The 19735-nt window shown below is 47.3% G+C and overlaps 1 protein-coding gene across 1 annotated transcript in view; it reads right to left on the bottom strand.

The window, feature by feature from the left end:
* Positions 1–14895, bottom strand: part of LOC118507235 (protein patched) — a 36405-nt gene extending 21510 nt beyond the window's left edge. The window contains exon 1 of the mRNA XM_036045485.1: positions 14758–14895. Coding sequence (XP_035901378.1) covers positions 14758–14895 — 138 coding nt within the window. The remainder of the gene's footprint in view (positions 1–14757) is intronic.
* Positions 14896–19735: the final 4840 nt, after the last annotated feature.

Here is a 19735-nt window from a genome sequence, read left to right as displayed (position 1 = left end):
CGTGCAATAAACGATCGAAATCCCATCATCATCATCGCTAATCCCCCGACCAACCACCCGCTCGGTGACGAATCTTTACGGCAGCAGCTTCAAGAATTGCCTCCTCCGCTGCTCCGTACACTCCAGTGAAATATTTATTTTGTCTCGGCAAGCCGCCATTGTTTGTGGCGTACTCGGCTAAGCTGTGTTGTCTCGGCGTTCCCATTTCTGACATGCTGTGTGACAGTTTTGATGAGCAGCAGCAGAACAACACAACGGCCAGGGGTTCGGGGAAATGAAGTTGAAGCGCGGTTGAGACTTCATCAACGTGAAGATGTCTCCACGGGAGAGTGCAAATAAAGAGCCAATCGATCGAGATTGTGGTCTGTCAACAGCGGTCGAAACGACCGCTAAATGCCGTCGCCGATGATGAAGATGGGGCCGCTGATGGCCCGCTGATGGTCACTTATTAAATGCGGGATACTGCCGTTTTCCCCCCGTTTTGGTCTGGCTTCATGAAAGAAACATTGGGAGAGCGCGCTGTTTGTGTGTTTTATTTTTACATGCAAAATATATGCAAATCTTAAGCGCCATCACATCCTTCTCGTTTAAATCCCTGTTCGCTGTGCTGGGCCGATCGTACCCGATGGTTGGATGTGTTTACAATTTTTATTTCCCTCTGAATGTCTGAATCCCAATTCCCACTATCACACACGCGCACACCCCGCCGGGGGCAAAGACAACGTCCTCTGTTTCGTAACACCCGCCTCGCTGTCACTGTTTATAATTTATGAATCGCTAATGAGTGCGCTTTTGACGGAATGCGACATGAGCTCTGGTGCGGCCGTGTGGGAAGCGAACATTTCATGTCACGAACCGAAAGTAAACCGACAGAAAAAAAAATACCCAGAGAATTGAGGATTGGATAAATCGTCGACGATGACATTTGGGGAGAGGTGTTGTGATCAGTTCGTGCCACCGGTGTTTAGCCATCGCAATCCCGCTTCGACGTGAGGTGTTACGTGATCAAACGCTCAGGGTACAAAACAAAAGGGTACAAAACAAAAGGGTACAAAACAAAAGCTCAGGACAAGAAGCGTTCCAAGATGCTACCAATCCCCTCCTAATGAACGGTGGTTGTGTATCTGTTGACAACTTTCGCCCTGTCATTACCGAGCCTCGCCCGTAGACTCTATTCGCCACTGATTGAGCTGTCATTCTCAATGCAAGTGTGACGAAACCCGTCTTATGAAAAACCCATCCAATCTAACCGCCAATGAAGCATTCGATTCGAGTGAACTGACTTACAAACGATAGCAAAAGACGAACATCACGTTCAGCGAGGGAAAAAAAAAGTCTCACAGTTCAAGAAAACAGAACTCATTTTATTTTCCATTTTTCCTACTCGTAGCGGATCACACACCCTGAAAATCTCCCCCCCTGCAACATGTATTGTGGAAATTGTGGAAAGAAAAGCAAAAGAAAAGCAATCAAAACCCATCACCCGGGCAGACAGACACGCGGAGCTGGTACGTCTTGACCACACAGTGTCGCCGGACCGCCGCCGGCCACTGTCTCACGGTATTCAGCAGATGGCAACAGCCCCGACCCGTGGGTCTGACCGCGGTCGATTGATTGAAGCTTGCGTACAATTTGTGCCGGATTCCGTACGGGCCAGCGCGCACGGCCAGCTGACGCCAGCCAGCATCCGGACTGGACAGCAACGGTGGGCACTCGCGATGTTTGATTTGCTGGCCTCGCTACGGTTCCCTTGCCAACGGTAGCCAGCGAACCAACTTCAAACGAATACACCCAGAGCAGCAAACACAAACAGAAGAAGCAAGAAGAAAAAAAAACAACATGGAGAAATAGTACCACAGCGTCCCCCCCCCCCCCACGTGTGTGGGGGAGCGGGATCGTAACGTAATGATCTTGCATGGTTTTTCTTGCTTACTTTCTTAACGACAGCGTGCGCACAACTGTGGCGCGACGATGAAAAATCGTCCCAACCGGGTCGCCCAGGCGCTACAACTACACACTACCGGGCAAAGGAGCAGCTGTTGTCTGCTCGGTTGTGGAAAATAAAAACAACTTCATCAACTCGCGTACCAGCAGAGCAGGCAAAGTAGAAGAGCGGGATGGTAAGGGAAGGGAAGCAAAAAAACGTGGTCACAGTTTGCCGCGGATTGAATTGAGACATTAAAATCGCGGCTGGAGCCGGCTTGCTACAACGGCAGCAAAAAGGGCAATCACAGTGCCCGGCAAAATACACGCCACAAAGCGGTCGGTGGTCCGGGAGTCCGAGCCGATCCGTCCGTCCGCCCGCCCGTGCCGTGCCGGAAAAACGAAAGAAAAATTACGACTAGCAGCTCGGGAAGCGGCGAAAGGCAACAGCAAAACCGTGCTCCACACAGTGGGTGACCCTTTTTTTACCTTCTCCAATTTTGTGAGCCTTCTTTTCCCAAGCCCAAGTAGATAGTGTTGCTGCTGCTGCTAAGCAAGGGTTGGTAGTGTACGAGCAGCAATGGAGAGAGAGAGAGAGAGAGAGAGAGAGAGATGTATCTTAGCGTTCCCTTTGCTTCAGCATCTTCAACGAATGGGGAAGTATGGACGGGAAGGAGTCCGAAACCACCCAAGGGACCCCGTATTTGCATAAATACTAACCAAAGGTTCGCGATCACACAAACACACTCGTTCGTGAGCGTTGATTGCACTCGAGTACGCGAGTCGATGTGGGGCTCCGATGACGCGGCATCAGTCCAGGCGGCAGTTTCCAAGGCGAAATGAAAGAGAAAAGATGCACAACAACTTCACCGTGGGCCTGGCGGAGACTACCGAGCGATGCAACGTTTGAGGTGTGTCTTGGACGAATGGGACATAGCTCCCTGATGAAGTATTTGGATCAGGAGTTGCGGAGAGATCAAGACTGTGGGGTTAATTTTCTGTTGTGACACTAATGACAGTTTTCATTGACAAAACATTGAAGATTGCTTTACAATACAAAAATTTTTGTTCAAAGTAGACTATCAAGTCACTGAGTTGAGCCATTTCGTCTACAGAGTCTTGAGAATAAAATTTAGTAGATTGACGGGTCCTAAACTACTCAACCAGTTCGAAGACAATAGACAACAATAAACAAAAGTCTACCATCAACTCCTCACCGCCTGAAGCCTAAAGTCTCTTCAATCTTCCTATTGCGATTCGTCTTGAAACTGGAGCTTCTCCATAGGATATTGCTTTCATTCTATCCTCCACTTCACGAACTTCAATCTCCGCGGATCACCCAATCGCATCATATAAAACACCGCCAGGATGGGTGGTGTCCCACTACCTCACCCTTCAAATGTCTTCTCCCAAAACGCAATGACGACCAACCCCACAGACAACGGGAAATCGCGTAAATAACGAAAGTCAGCCACCCCCTAGCCACGATCGTTCGAACGATCGCCCAGGCGACCGTTTTCCAGTGCATTCCACGAAGAAGGAGGAAGGTCCCGCGCCATAACTTCCCTCCTGCGGGGGCAATGCAGCAGAAGAAAAGCAAGAATGCAGTCGGCTGTGTTGGGCACATTCCTGCGCCCATCCATCCATTAGCGTCGTCGGTCATCCAGCAGGATATACTTGAGGCGACGATAAGAGCCGGGAACAGCGAAGGCCAACGAGGGAAAATGCGCGCGCGCGCAATTGCTCTTTCTTTCAGCACACCAAAAGGGAGCCAGCAGTTGGACACGGCGGGGGGGCCGATGGGGGGAAATACGATACGATCCTTTCCCAGCGTAAAGGGTGCAGATATAGGCGGAAACAAAAACACAGCGCAGAGACAGGCAAAAGCCAAAACAGCTACGAGACTAAAATTATTGCTCCTCTGACCGACTGATCCTCGCCGAGTGTCTTTTTTTTATTGGAGACGACTCGGATGCTTCTGGGCTGTTGGTGGGAGATGATGATTTTAAACCATTTCATGTTCATCAATTGTTGTTCAGAATCAGAAGGAGTGTAGAGTTATTGTCCATAAAGATCGTCAAGACGTTAGGACCTCAAGAAAATTATTGAGGGCCTCTTTGAATAATTCAAATTTTGAAACAATATATCCCTTAGCTAGATAATGTATCAAAAACATTTAAAAGCATTATAAATATAATTCCCTTACATTCAAGGGTTAGTTTTCGCGTCTACCTTTGTTCGCTGCTTGATCCAGTATCGTGAGATCGTGCAGTAACCAACGGGGCCACTCCGCCAACGCCCCTACATCGCCTAAGCCGGCATGCCACTAAATGTTCAGGGGCTCCAGCTGACCGGCGTTCCAAACCGCTCTATGTCTCAATCGAAAAGCATAAACTATCCGTCAGACACAGACATCTCCTTACGGTTCCATGCTTCTTGGCTCGCACTGCTCGTGGCCACCCAGCAGCGGCCTTTCAAAAGAGCTAAATGAAACCATTACCGATGCCCACAATAATATGCCAGGCGAGCCCGTAACGAGATTCGCGCGGGATTTTCATCGATTGTTCGTCTCCCCGTCGACAGCCGGCTAGGTCGTAAATTGGGAACTTACAATGAATGTATTGCGAAACCCACCACAGTCAACACAGACGACCTTTCTGGACGGACCGGGTGGCGATGGCAGTAAGAAGAAGGATGTAATCTTCTGTGCATTATTTAAAGTACGGCTTTTATGATGCGATCAAGAACGATCTTGTGGATCTGGAAGGCTATTCAGCAATTGTCACTCGATAGGCTATGATTGGCTGTTAATTTTAACATCTTTTAAGAGCAATCGAAATGTCTTTAAAAGGAGAGATAAATGACTACTTTAATTATAGATAAAATATTTATAGATTTTTTTCAAATACAGCAACCTAATTTACTATAAAAAATTACCCCTAGGAGGAATACCAATCGGAAATTAATTTTATGTTCATCCTAAATGGTCAAAAACTTGGCAAGATTATTTGGGAAAAAAGAAAAACCCTCCCGAACAAACATCAACCACACACCCGACTGAATCGATCGTAAACATTAATCGATTTTTGATTTTGTAAATTCCACATCCTCCAAACGTATGGGCGTGTGTGTGTGCCTTTTTTCCTCTAGCTGATCATCGTCCGTTACAGATTCCCTGCGTGCAGCAGCTGCTCCGAGACGAAAACGATGACGAATTCACAAAACTACCCCCTTGGAAAAAAAATTTTACTCTCTCACACACACAGCCAGCGCCATCGGTCAACCGCGACTCACTGGCGACGACGATCCGGCGGCACTTGGTGGCGATGGCGGCCAATTGATCAGAAATTGAGCTTGATCTCTTCCGTTCACGTTTTCCACGAAGCGCCACACAACAACCGGTACATATAGTAAAAAGACAAGCGGGACGAAGCATTAAGAAAATCGTTTCATTCTCTTTTTTGAACTCTCTTTCCTTCTCTCTGTGGTCGTTTGTTTTACCCTTTTTAGGGGGGGATGCATACATGGTGGCCGCTGTGTCGCTTTTTTGGTTGTTGTTTCTGGCTGCCTATTACCTCCTCTCAATCTTGGCGCGGCGAAAAGAAGACAAAAAAAACGCGATCGAACGGTTCCGGTCGATGAAGAAATAAAATATAATTAAGACGTTTATTCTGCTCCATCACCCGCCATCACTTGGGCGGATGCCCTTTGGTTGTTGGCTTCACTACACCACCGCCTCCACTCCAATGGTGGCATTTCGAGGATTCCTCCTCACACTGGGCTTCGGTGGCCTAATCCAACTTCTTCAGGGAAGCATCATTACACCGTATCCGAGGGATAATTACGGTTAGTGGTGAATAGTAGCAGCCACCACCTCGCAAAGGGTTATAACTAGGAAAGCAGGCTCCAAAAACCGAAGGCTTAAAAAAGTACACCTTTTGCTCTTAAAGGAATGAATAACAATAACTCGGTTGTGTTACTACTCACTACCGGCGCTCAACGACCGCCCAAGGAGTAATACGGGGAGTGCCTCCGTGAGTGAGACCGAGCAGGAGATCCATCACTACCGCGATCTCTCACACACAGTGTCCTTTACGCGGTGGACCAGTGTGATGCCTGTGTCTGAATGGATGTGGAGAAAACATCATCATCGTCGTGATCGTTGTCGAAAAGCCCCGCAGGCAATGCAGAGATCCAACAAACTCCCGGAGAGCGTACAAAAGACGATCCCCAACGGTGAGCGTGGAGAATGAAAGCTCATTTCTTCAACCCTTCTTTTCAACATCATCAACCATCATCGGTGAAACTTTAAAACCCCCGAATCCTCGCGTGAGAGTGCGAGAGCGCTAGGGAGATTCGTTGTTCACTTGCATTAAGAAATCATAGCATTATTCTTCACGTCCTTCATTCCACACAAATGAACAGCAAAACCGATGGTAGGGGGGTGGGGGAGGGGGTTGGGATGGTAAGAAGCACAACTAAAGACGACTTCATCTCACACGCAAGCCCGCCTCTTCGGTGGTGGTATCTCTTTAGTGCTGAGGCTCGTTTTTCTCGAGGCCGTAGAAACGGTCGGAACGGAAAGGCACGGCGGGGAAGCGCAATCACAACGATCGTTCTCCGTGGTTTCTCCCTCTTCTTGGAAAGGGGTTGATGGTGGCTTGGCGGACGGGGACGGCTGAGATATCTCGCGGGCCACGGAACGGTGAATCGGTAATGACTTATTTAGTAGAACAACAACAGCAACGACGACGACGGGCGGCGTAGAGTGTGGTCGCACGCCGGCAAAGATGAAGCCATCACAACAACATCGGGGCCATAGTAATAGTCCGTTCGGAATTGCTCGCTATTTACCAACCACCGGCGGAGATAAGTGTTGTTGGCTGCTTTTTTTTCTTTTTGTTGTTGGCTCTCTTTCTGTCTCTATATTTCCCATCAAATCGTGACCGTAGTAGCCTCTCCTTGGTGGCTAATTGTGGCATTTTGACAGGTTGTTGTTTTTCCCTTTTTTTCCGGTGTGTTTTTTTGTCTATACTTTAAGACATTTTTTTTGTTAATGGAGAGGCAATTAATCAAATAGTAGAAACATGAAATAGATGAAAGAGATGAACTTAAATTGTATTCCTAAGTTTGTAAACATGGAATACGATTTTAAACCCAATTTTTTTTTTGTAATATTTAAAGAAAAAATCAAAATCACATGACAAAATCAACCGTCGTCATATTGTTTTTGTTTGCATCTATTAAAAAAAAACAGTCTAACAAACCCACACAACCACCGATGCTATTTACTTTTCACACTTTCCCGGTGACGATAAATTGAGCAGAACTGTAAATTGGTCGTTAATTGAAGAATGAACCGGGCGAGCACGGGTATGACCCGGCGGGGGTTCCCATCAACTTTTTGCTCTTTTTTCTCCCCCCAGTGAGGTGGAATTTCGTTGGCGACTGGGGCGACACTAGTCAACAACACGCACCACATTCCTTCATATTTCTCCTAGAGACATTTTTTCTTCTTCTACGAGAAGGAATAAGAAGGACAATGTAGGACCTTGGACCGGCTGATCACCGCCGGTCCAACACGTCCTCCAAAAAGGTGTGAACAACATTTACAGAACTTTTGAACGCTTTATTTGTGCAGTAGCTTGAAAGATCTAGATCGCCGGTGGTTAAAAATCCCCCAAACCTCATGTTCGATTTTTTAACGACAGTTCCACATTCCACACACAAACGCAAATAAACGGTATCATTTCCGGGACCGGAACAACGCACGGCACAGAAATGAAGAAACCAAAAACAAAAAAAAAGACGACGAACATAAAAACTCGGCAACGCATATGCCGGCATTTTATTCCGCTCGATTTCCTTTGCGCCGTTGTAATCAAGCGGACGGGGTACAAAAACAAAAGCAAGCAGGCAGCACAAAAAAATACGCGAATTAAACGCTGAATGAAATCGCGCATGAGGATGACACACACATACGCATGGGGAGGATGGGGTGGAAATATACACGCACCGAGAGAACCGGACCCAATCTTCAACCGCCACGGACGGGCGATGACGACAAAAGCATGGTACGCGCGATTCGAAAAATGCGGTCCACGCTTTCAAGAAAGCAGCCCGCGCTTCTCTTCGTACTATCTCCCGACTGCCGCCCGGGCTCTTAAAGACCTTCCTGCCGCTGTAGCCAAGATGCACGGCGAGTAAGCAACAAACGGGCGAGACAGTGTGTTAACGTGTGCAGGCGAAGGGCCAGACGAAGCCCCCGGAAGAAGCGAGCCGAGTGAATGAGGGAATTGTTTAATCTGATATTTGGACCTACCGCATCGGTGGTCCCGCAACCGACTCCCTCCTCCCATTACATCCCCCCGGTCCCTCTCCCGTTCCCTCTGGGGCTCTATATTTACGATACACAGCACACGCACACCAAGCCACCAACAAGAGCATCGCGTGGAAAGGTCGCGATCGTTCGCCGGTGGATCGAGGATGAGATAGAGGTGGCGCTGGGTGGGGTGGAGGAGGGAAGCCGGGCGAGAAACTGAAATGAAAACATACGCAACGCACACCGCGACCGCTGAGGCCCTCTTCGATCTTCTTTTCTCTCCCGGTCCTGGTGTTATGTTACCCTTTTCTTCCGGATTGTCCCTGCTCCAGAGAAACGTCAGCAATTGAAGGTACTGGTGCTATTGAAGAAGGCGACTATACCACACAGGAGATGAGCACACGCGTGCATTACATCAGACAAATAGGAACTAAAGTTGCAGTTAATGGCGAGACTTTAGGCGACTTCTTGGAGGATATACCTTCGACGAAGTACGGAGTGACATTTAATTGGTTTAATGGAAAGGGTTCTATCTGGTACAAAAAGCTGTGCTAAATTGAAGTTGAAGCACATAAAATAAAACTCTTAAGCAAGCTAGAAAGGCAGTAAAGATCAACTACGATCGTCATACAAGTTCCCCGGCGGGCACCTCCGAAGAATATAAATCGAATGACGGCTCATAAAATCACACTTAACTACCGTATTGTCGCATTGTCGTTTTGCTCCATTTTAACGGCGACGAATGACGTGCACAGCTCCCTATAGCAAAACAGCAACTATGAAGAACAAGAGAAAATTAACAATCAAAACACAACACTGGGGCACGTCCCCTGTGTACGCCGAGCGGAGGGTTCCAGCAATGGTGGTGCACAAACATTTTCAACGATCGAATTTGCCCGCCGGGCCCAGTAAGGCAGGACGGAACACACCCGATTGGAGCGCCCTCCATCCCCCTCCAATTGTCACCCATTTCGCCCCTTCTACACACACACAAGGTGGCATCGTACCGGGTGGTCTCGCACGCCCGCCAGCATACACAATAATAACACTAATAGCAATAATACTAACAGCATCCATCCGCGGGCGCTTGCTCTGAGTGTATGCGTATGTACGTGTGTGTGTGTCAGTCCCAACCCCCGCCCCCGTGTGTGCGCCAAATATGGTTCCAAAACCGATATTCCGATTCGTACGACACACCGTCACGCATGTTTTGGGAGCATGTTCGTCATCAAAAAACTCTTTTTTTCGGAATCTCGAGATTTTCTTCTTGTTGAGAGTTGCTCCGTTCCCCTTTGGTAGTGAAGATGGTGGGAGTGTCTCATCACCAACGATGCAGATGCAACGCGTGGAAGACGTTCAGCTTTTTTGTTTTGCTTTGCTTGACACGCGAATTAAGGATTCATTATTCTGCAGTGAAATCTCTTCTCCCGTAGACGATCGTTTCCTCACAGTGATACAAACAAACTTGTGAAGCAAGAAATAAAAATCTCGGACTGTCTGAATGGGAAATCGTGAAGCATCAGCACCTTTTCTCCTGATGACTCGAGCACTGCAATCGTTTCTTCGTTTGGTTTCGCTGGTTACCCCCTTTTGCCTTCATTAAAACTATGATCATTCGATCGTAACTGACCTACGGACAAGTAATCGTAAACTTCAAACATAATCACTGGCTAGCGTCCCCTGCTTGAGGCGGCTCGGTGGTCGCGTTAGCAGCGGCACCAGTTGGTGACACAGAAGAAGGCCAGGCCCCCTGTATCAAATCTCATCCGAACCGCGTCGCCGCGCGTGTCTTCGTGCACAGGACTTTGGCTGACTTTGTAAGAGAAAAGCTATCAGGGGAAATTTAACTTCAAAGTTAAGTGATGGATGCTATGGAAGAATCTCTAGAAGTTTTTAAGAACCTTGAATTAAGTATAAAAATATAATGAGTTACTTCATAAAAATATCACTTTTTTTAATAAAGGGATCAAAGCTAGAATCCCTTTAGGCCACAAATAAACTCACGGATATACGGTCGGTTAAATAAGATTTAAATTTCATCACTCGCCTCAACACCACCACGATATGGCTCCCCAGCTCCCTTCATCTCCCTTCCGATTCACTTGCCAGCAATTGCAAGCAACATTAAACAGTGCAAATTATCTATGGAAATAGAAATTTTCTTCTCACTTCGTACTGGGGCAGAGCGCTCGCTCCCAACGCAATCAAGGCGCCATTACCTAACGGCAACATAACTGCCACCTTCGCTACTTTAGATTGCTCCTTCGCTCAGCTGTCGTTGCTCTGTGGCACATCGGTATTAGGCACATAAAATAGAATGACAACGTCGTGGGAATGTTGCTTAATTATTTGATGGAAACTATTTACTAGCTAAAATATGTTCACCATCATTACTGGTAATGTGTTGTGCCATGTGTTGCTCGTAAACACTGTTTGCTTATGTATCCAAGCAAGATGTAAGATAAGTTGATCGTCATTTTCCGTCAGATAAAGGTAGATACGATTGAGAAACATTATGTTTTAATTAAAATTAATTTGTGAGACATATTTCATAATCTGGTTTAATTAAGAAAAAAAAACATTTATCTACTTAATTCACAAGAAACTTTCATATTAGCACCAAGTGCTCCCGTGTCTCAAAAAAGGCCAACAGGAAGTGAAAGCCATTCCGAAAATCAAAGGCACATTGACATTAATTTGTAGCCGTAGATCGGAGGAGTACCGGGCACGTAAAAGACATGTTTAATGCCTAATTGCACTGATGTTCCAAGAAGCGCTTTTGAGCGACAAAAACTCTGCACGTACCACCATGTCGAAGCATTTCAGCGGGACAAAAGTGTACGAAAAACAAATATACAAACTGCAGCCGCCTCACCAAGCACTAGCAGGTCGGCGGGGTGGAATTACGCCAAACTGCATCTTGAGCACGCGTTACAAATTTTCATTCCGCGCCCATCAGGACGGGCTTGCACTTGGAGGTTTAATATAGCGACCACAATGCTGACGATTAATTATTCCGCTCATTTACTGTTGCTCTTGGCGAGACCGCGCGCGAGACCGAGGGCCCTCTTTTTATCGCCCATCTGTACCCGTCGTAATGTTGCTGTACGGTTTTTTTTTTGTTTTGGTGACGGATAACCGACGTTGTGATTTTTTGCCTTGCAGTTCTTCGTTCACCCATCTTCACGCCACAGATGCAATATTAAATTGTAACCCATTCACATGAACGCGCATAAACAAAGTTCGGGGATGAAGATCACACGAAGGGGCAAACAACATCCGCAAATCAAGATAAGGCGGTGTTGTTGAAAGAAAAACAGGGTGTTTACTTCTTTGCTTTTTAAACAGTAGCACATTCCACAGCTCTAGTATAGTGGTAGCGAAAAATGCTAAATATTTAAAATATAATAATCACCCCCCAATGAGCACAACAAAAATCCCACCGTCGCCATTGTGCGGTTCTGAATGTTGATGACGATGATGATGGTAGCCAAGTACACAATCAAAACATATCATTGGACGCTAATGTAAACATAAATATCCGCCATTTGTTTATTTCTGCACATTTCCTGCTAGGCGTGCCCAAGCGCGCTGGAGTTGGGTGATTCCTCACTCCTCATAATTCGTGCAACGTTCGATATTACGATATTCAAGAGTTCAATTCTACGAGACACATGCGGCCTCGATCCGGTAGGAACCGAAATTCATTAGGGTCTGAATTATCAGATCTCCATATAGTTATTTGAAGTAAGGAAACTCGTTTCCTTGAACCTTAAATAGAAGGCTAACCAAATAAGGCCTACAGAGTTCGAGTACGGTACCGTAGAATACGATCCGATGAGTATGAGTCATAGTCTGGCACGAAGTTAGGCACTTAAGAACGGTCCATATAGACGAAAAAATAGGATGATCAAGATCATTAGTAGTACAAGAAGTGGTCTTGCACATAAACTCACAATAATAGAAACATCAGTATTTCCAGTTCTTTAACGCACCACATTGCTTTGAATGCGACAGACTTAGCATCAAATTATATTGATCGTGCCTCGTTTGCTAGACACACACTGCCAGTCGTCGCGACCTGACAGTATGCGTACGAAAAACGATTAATAATCCTGCGTGTCCTGCTAATCGTGACGCTTTCGGCTTGCGTAAACCGGCCACAGGTCAAGTAAGAACAAGCGAGCATGGCAATAAACGGAGCTCATAGCACAAATCACCACCACCAGCCCGGTGACGTGAAAAATCTCTAATGCAAATCTTATGTCTATCCAGAGGTTTACCCGGCCCAATGGTGGCCCGCGGTCTCTCGACATACTTTTGACGGCTAGAAAAAGTGGACCATAAAATGTTGTCCAAATGTGGTTTACCTAACCTCGACGGTTTATTACGGCTCTATGCTGCAGCGAAAACACACACGAAAAATAAACTTTCGCACTGCAATGATGGATAACTGCTGCACATACTGAACCAGAATTGATTATGGCTAGTACACTGGCTATAGAATGCGCATTGTCTCCCACCAACCATAGAGTGCGCGTCAAACCGTACTGGCGAATGATTTATAACGAGGGCATCTTGTCGCCATGGAAGATCCGACGTGTTCTCTAACCATTTCAATGGCTGTCGTCCACTGCCCCTTCCAGCCTTTGCGGATGTCTGGGAGTTTCCACCCCACACCTCCACCAAACATGGTCTCTTTGCAGACATGGATTTGCGGCACGTTTTACCAGTCCATCAGTTTACCAACCCTAAGCGGATGATCTACGATGTCAAGCTAGTGGGGGGGTCTGGTTTTGCTTGGGCTATCCCCAATTCATAACTAACGCCGGGCACGTACTCTGCTGTGAGCGGGCGTGTAGTCACTCCCCCCTAGACAACTAAATCGGACTGGGAATTGTTTGTAAATTCAATGTCTTGTTTTGGTGACGCTAGCGACGCTTATCAGGCCCGCGTCTTTGGTAGCGCGCGTGCCAACGGGCGTGTGGTGAAAGGCGAGCGGAAACAGTCACAGTCAAGGAACCTATTACGATTACCGAAGTGTACCGAGGTCGGTTTCATTCAATTGTGTTGTTCATTCACCGATTTTTATGCCATCCTTCTGCCCGTCTGGCCCATACTCCACACTTTCTACCACGTTCAGCACGTCCCCGAGCACGTCTCGGAACGAAATAGACGGTACGCGCTTGGTCGGAACTGGAATTTCCGAACCGAACTTACACACATATGTGACGTGTCACAGAAATACCAAAATAGCTTGCACTCGTGACCAAAACTAACGCTTGTTTGAAAGAGATGGGTCTTTGGGTCCCTCGGCCACATTTTGGAGGTCATAAATTCTCTAATCCTAAGATAGGAGGGTTCGTCCCCTGTTCATCTGCGCCAGCGTTTGTGTCGCTCCCAAGAGGCATAGGAATAGCCGGTGCCTTTAGGGAACTGTCGCAGTCGATCATGATTGAGACCTCCGCCGAACTTCCTGCCGTTCTGCTCTGGTCCTAGTCCCGCTCGTCGTACCGCTGTTCAAAGTTCATAGGCGTCGGCGCGCCCGGGGTCGGCACAATCAACTCGCTGCTCACGCAGCATCCGAAAAAGAAAACCCGAAAAAAACCCACACTGGCCCTTTTTTCCCTCCGCCCTCGGATCACACACCGAGACCGATTGTGTGTGTGTGTGTGTGTGTGTGTGTGCGTAGAGAGTACAGAGTAGTATTACGGGATCGATCGGGAAAGAGGGATGAAGCCGGGTGCCGTCACGAGAGGCTGGGATAGATTATTTCTTTTAATGTCTTATTTTTCCCTTCATTCCGTTCGCATTCCCTCTGTTGGCGGGCGGGCGGGGTGTGTGTTGGGTTGGGTTGGTGTGTGTCGTTCGTTTCGTGCTTTTGTGCTGTGTTTTACTTTTTTCCCTTCGACACGGCTGTCCTTCACATCTCGGGGTGCCTCTCGATCGAGGAGAACCACCTTCGGAGATGCGGACAAAGTTTCGACAACTGCCGCCAGCAGACCTATGCCGCCTGGCGGAATGAAAGAGCACGCAACAGAGTATACAAGCGTGTGTTTGTGTGCCGCGGAGTAGGGAGGACCCAACCCTGAACACGATCAGAAAGACCGTATCAAACCCGGAGAGCCGAGAGCATTGGGATCGGTGATCGAAACGCGACCCTACAGCACTGCAGCAGCAGGCGTGCGTTGAACGACTACGACCCTTGTTCAGGCCGTACGTAGCCGTTCGTAGATTGAGTTGTAATGGTTAATGGAATAATATCCGCTGCTGTCCACTCAAACCCCAGATCCTAGGCCGCTTAGGTTTCAGAGTCCTTACGACTCGGCAGATAGCTCAGTTTACAGAGTGCATTGTTTATCAACTTTGGTGACAAATGCATCTCCCGGGAGAGTGTGGAGCGTTAGAATTCTACTGAAGTTGTGAAGCCACGGTTACTGAGATATTTCCAGACTAGACCCAGAATTACTGATGATCTCTAACGCTAGTTAAGTAGTGTAACATTGGCTTACCTTTTCTATTTGATCGAGTGCTATCGTTGCATCGAACCAACTGGTTCGGATGTACAGGTCGGAAAATACTTTCTCGTCCACGGTGTCCCCGTGGGTGTCCGGTACCCTCGGTAGGCTATCCATCGTTGGTACCACCATTGTTTGTTTGACGCCCGATCACTACTGACTCACAATATTTCTTTTTCGTCAAATTTTCCCCAAACAACAAGCTGTAGCTGTTGAGGAATTTCGTTCACTTTCTTTCGAAAATTTCTTTCGTTTCTTCACACTACACACGGCCACATTCACTCTCGATCGGATTGAAAACACACTCGCAAGGGTGCGCCGTGAACTTCACACGCCCCGTATTCACCCACTCGCTCTCACAGAACTCCCGAGGATGGGGAGAAATTTAAATCGAAACCATAGATCACCACACGTGCCGCAACAGTTGAGTGACACATCTTCCCGAGGGCTGCCAGAATGCAACTACCATACCGCGGTTGTTCGGTTGCTGGACGTTCGCACTGCACTGGTTGCTAAGGGTTGCGCTATTCGATTCCCAATGGTTGCTAGCTTACAAACCACCTTTTTGCCCCGGCACAACTGCAACCACCTGCCTTAGCCTGCTACTACGGTGCTGCTAATCACTCGGGGACACAGGATGTAAACCTGGGGATGAACACTTTTGCACACTAGCCACACTAGAAGAGCACTATGGACGGCACACACTAAACCAAATCACACACACACACGCACATCCGATTCGATCCGAAATGCAACTCCGGCCAGCAAAACGGCGCACCACCACTCCGATCGACGACAAGCCCTTTCTGACACGGGATCTCTCCAGAGCGCAGTGTCGAGTCTTTCGCGCGCGAGGTGGTCCAACAGGGGAATGAAGAAAAAAAATCACTCTCGCACACACTGACAGCAACACGACGCGACCACCATCTCACGCACCGGGCACGCACTGGGCCCTTTTTTCCCAAAACTCCGTACTTTGTTTTCTTCGAACGGAACGATCTCCCGGGTATGGTCGCCCTTCCGCCTTTCGTGTTTGTGAGACGGTTCGATGTTTTTTTTTTGGTTTCTCTCCACCCCCTCTCCGACTTTCCTTTGACCCTTCGTTGCGTTCCTCTTTTTACAATTTTCTTCGGCCCAGGTTCTTGCTCTTGCCGTGCCTGGTTTGTTCGACTGTTTTTGTTTCGCTTCGCCCTACGGTTGTACACCTCCTCCGGACCTCTTGTTCTTCTCGTTTGCCGTTTGGCTTTCTTCGGACGGTACTACACACACGCGCGTATTTTTTTTCCTTCCTTCCTTTCTTGTTTGTGTGGTAAGGTCGAAGTTGAGTTCTCCCTTTTGCTCACTTGTTTCGGTAGTTATGTTATTTATGTCTTACTTGTCTCTCGCGCTGCCCGCCATGGGAGAGCATACGGCCCGAAGCATAAACACAAACGATCGGAAGGACGCACAGGAGGGCACACACGGCGAGCCATGCATGCGTCTCTACATACGTGGACACTGTTGATTCCAACGGGGGCCCTAGGGTGTTCGATGGTCCGGTGACACTACCTGCCACAGATTTGCTATTAACTCGATCCAAGCTGCTGATCATTCAGTGTGCCGAGACTTCGGCACGGAGATCCTATAAACTCCGATGCATCACCACCTGCAGCAGATGAAGATCGTTCGCTTTTTAGACAGACGCAATACAAAGTTCCGCGGTTCCGTCGGTAAAACCGTGCTGCTGCGGCTGCTGCTGCTGCAAACGATCAATGACTTGCGTGTGACGTATGCGCCCAGCACAGATCGCGATTTGTTTATCTGCCGGGATCCTCTTTGACGGATGCCGCCGACAGTTGATTACACATACACACCACACCGCCAAACGGTTCTCGTTCGATGTGTGTTAACCGCTATGCTTTTACACACCGACGCACTTTTCTTCCTTGTAAATGCGCCCACTATTGTTATGACAAGCGCACCCTGTTTGACGTTTCCTCCGGCTCGAGGCGCGCGATCTCAGTATGCTGCGTTATCGTACTAGTTAATTATATGGATTCGAATCCACTATTTCTATTCACACAAACACACCTCTAAACGCACACACACACACACACGGAGAAACGCCCGCGTGTTCCTTTCTAAACAACGCGCGCGCAGCACCACACACGAGATGATCGTAGCTGCTGCGGGTGTTTTGTTTTGCAGCATATCACCACACACGCCACACTGTGACAGCTTCACGATTCACTTTTTTTTTTCGGGGACGTACAAACTCGCACACGATCACGCACAGATGGACGCGAGCACTAAGCGGAGAAAGATAGTTTTTCCGCTTTTTTCCTGTTTGTTTCGAAAATAACAAAGTAGCTGAGCCCGTCTTCAGCTCGAACTTCTTCAGATGTCGTTGTCTCGTACGCAGATCGCAAAGACTTCACCACATCTTGGCAGCACCCGGGAGCAGCGATCAAGTTTGCGTCCGCTCTGCGCGATTGTTTTCGATCAAATAAAAGTCGGCCATCTTACCTACACCGTTGCGCACCGGGGAATGAACAGTGGGCTTGCTCATGCGGTGCTTAGGCCTCGGTCTAGCAATCGAACGATGGATCAGCATACCAATACTAACTCCATGTGTATGATACACTTGAACGAAGCAAATGGTTGCGTTTAACGCATCCATCACTGTTTTTATTAAAATATGTTGTAAAATAAAGTTTAGTGTATTTTATGCAGATACTCTTTATTTGAGCACAGCCTCAGCGAAATCCGGACAAACCACCCTTACGGAGGTGGTTGTGTGCGTGGTGCGTGGTGATGTTGGTGTGCGTAGTAGCGTCGAACGGTAGGACTTGTTGCCTGTGCGTACGCATTGGCGAAGCATGCGCCTGTAGGTGTTACCAAAAGTTTGGTGCTAATTTGATGGCCATTTTTTGCGACAATGTAGAACAACTTTTCAAAAATGCTAAAAATTGTTGTTGATCGAGATGTTTTCTTAGATTTTAATTGTAGTAAATATCTTTGTAAATTATTAAGTTCAAGAGGTTTCGTCCTGCTATTTATGACTTCCTAAAATTGATTTATTTATTTTTTTAGTTAATCGATAGTCCAGTCCTGCTTAGCCGAGACTGTTCGGACGGGATTCGATACCTAGTCGTGCCGTGTGAAGATCGAAACCGCTACAGATGCAACTCTACTTTGTTTCTACAAAAGCTACATTAATTTAAAAAGCTTTCAATAGTTCAACAAACAAATTGCTTGTTATTTTCATTCAAACTATGAAGCACAGTGAGATGCTGTTTGCGTTCAGCTCGCAAGATAAATCTTTGTGGGCAAAAAAACTGACAGATTAAGCTCAATGTGATCTGCACCAACACCAGCAAACGCAGCATCCAGCGTGCGCGTGAGTGTTGGTGTGATCGCATTTCTGGATCATTGCTTCGATAGGTTGACAGCAGCAGGCAGGGCTATGGACCCGGGTGCACGGTGAGGCACACGGTGGGCCGAGGATCGTTGATGTTTCCATTTCTTTACCCCCGCGATTGGAGCACGTCGTGTGCGATCCCATCGTGGCTGGGTGTGTGTTTCTTGAGTGTGGGTCCGTTGTGGAACGGGACGGGGCCGGCGGGCACGAGAACGGAGGAGGGACACAAGATTAAGATGCATGAGGAAGGCAAGCAGGCCGAAAACAAAAAATCAACATGCAAGGGCTAGGCTTGGGAATGGCGGGTGCGGTGACGGCGGCGGAGGTGAGGAGAATAAAAGACGGACGAAAGAGAGAATGGAGAAGCGAAGGAACGAAAAGGAGAGACTGTTGACTTCTACATTATATGGGACCACCCGCATGCTTCCGCCAAGATCACTGTCATTGATCGATGATGATGAACGTACACACGTACACATGCACACAGACGAACATCCGCACAGTGAGCCGCACGGCCCCGGCACGCTCATACCGGCCCCGGTGATCGTACTGTTCGCTCGCAACGGCTGTTCGATTGGCATAAATATTTGCAAGAAATGTTTACATTGTTTATTGTAGAATTAAAAAAAAACTTTACAAAATTGTTTGTATAAATAGTTAAAAATAGTAAATATATATTTGAAGAAATATACTTGAATCTTTCAGCCTATTCCCCCATTCTAAAAATTAATATCAATTAACTGGTGATTCATTATATATTTATTTTATATTTATTTTCTATTTATTTTCTATATTTATTATTTAAACAATAATTATTTCAGCAATATGTCCGTTACGTTATATTTATCCTTTACGAATGTTTTATATGCTCTCGAACAAAAGTGATCGGTCATACAATTAAAATTGTATTCCCAATATGTACAAAAAAGCATCAACTACAGTTAAAATATTTATCGCTTTTTGAGGATATTTTTTTTCATAATTAATCATGGTGGCTCGGAGGCGCCAAAAATTGCACCGCACTGTAATGGCTTCCGTGCGCATGAACCCGGCAAACGGAAGCACAAACGTGCGATTGTTTAACGTGTGTGCGAACGAATGAGGCTTGCCGTGTCGCGTGCTCCTTCCCTAGCTCCCGCCCCCTCTCGCCCGACCCTTCACCCTCCCCCCTTAGTGCATTTTTTTCCTCCCGCTCGCCTTATCCGGATGTTTCCTCGCCTCCTCAAAACTGCTCTGTCCACTCTCCCCTTTCCCTCTCCTAGCGCTGCATTGTTTATTCTGGCGTACTTTTTCATTGATCGTTTGCTCATTTCCCGCCGCTCGCTCGGGCTGGCGCGAAAGGCGGGGCACATGCTGCACTTACATCCGAGCGTTTCGCAAAGTGCAGCAATTTTGATGACGTGTGGAAATTTTCAATTGCCCAACTGCCCCCACTGCATCCAAAACAGGCGGCATCGCAAAGGACGCAAAACTGTAGTCCTCGCCCGGTTAATATCGTGCCAACCGTTTTGGTTGGTTACATGTGAATTTGTTAGTGGATAAAAATTTTATTCCAAATTCACGCCATCCGTT

The sequence above is a fragment of the Anopheles stephensi genome, chromosome 2, assembly GCF_013141755.1.
Source record: "Anopheles stephensi strain Indian chromosome 2, UCI_ANSTEP_V1.0, whole genome shotgun sequence".
NCBI lineage: Eukaryota > Metazoa > Arthropoda > Insecta > Diptera > Culicidae > Anopheles > Anopheles stephensi.
Note: the sequence above shows the minus strand (reverse complement) of the source record. Positions and strands in the feature narration are given on the sequence as shown.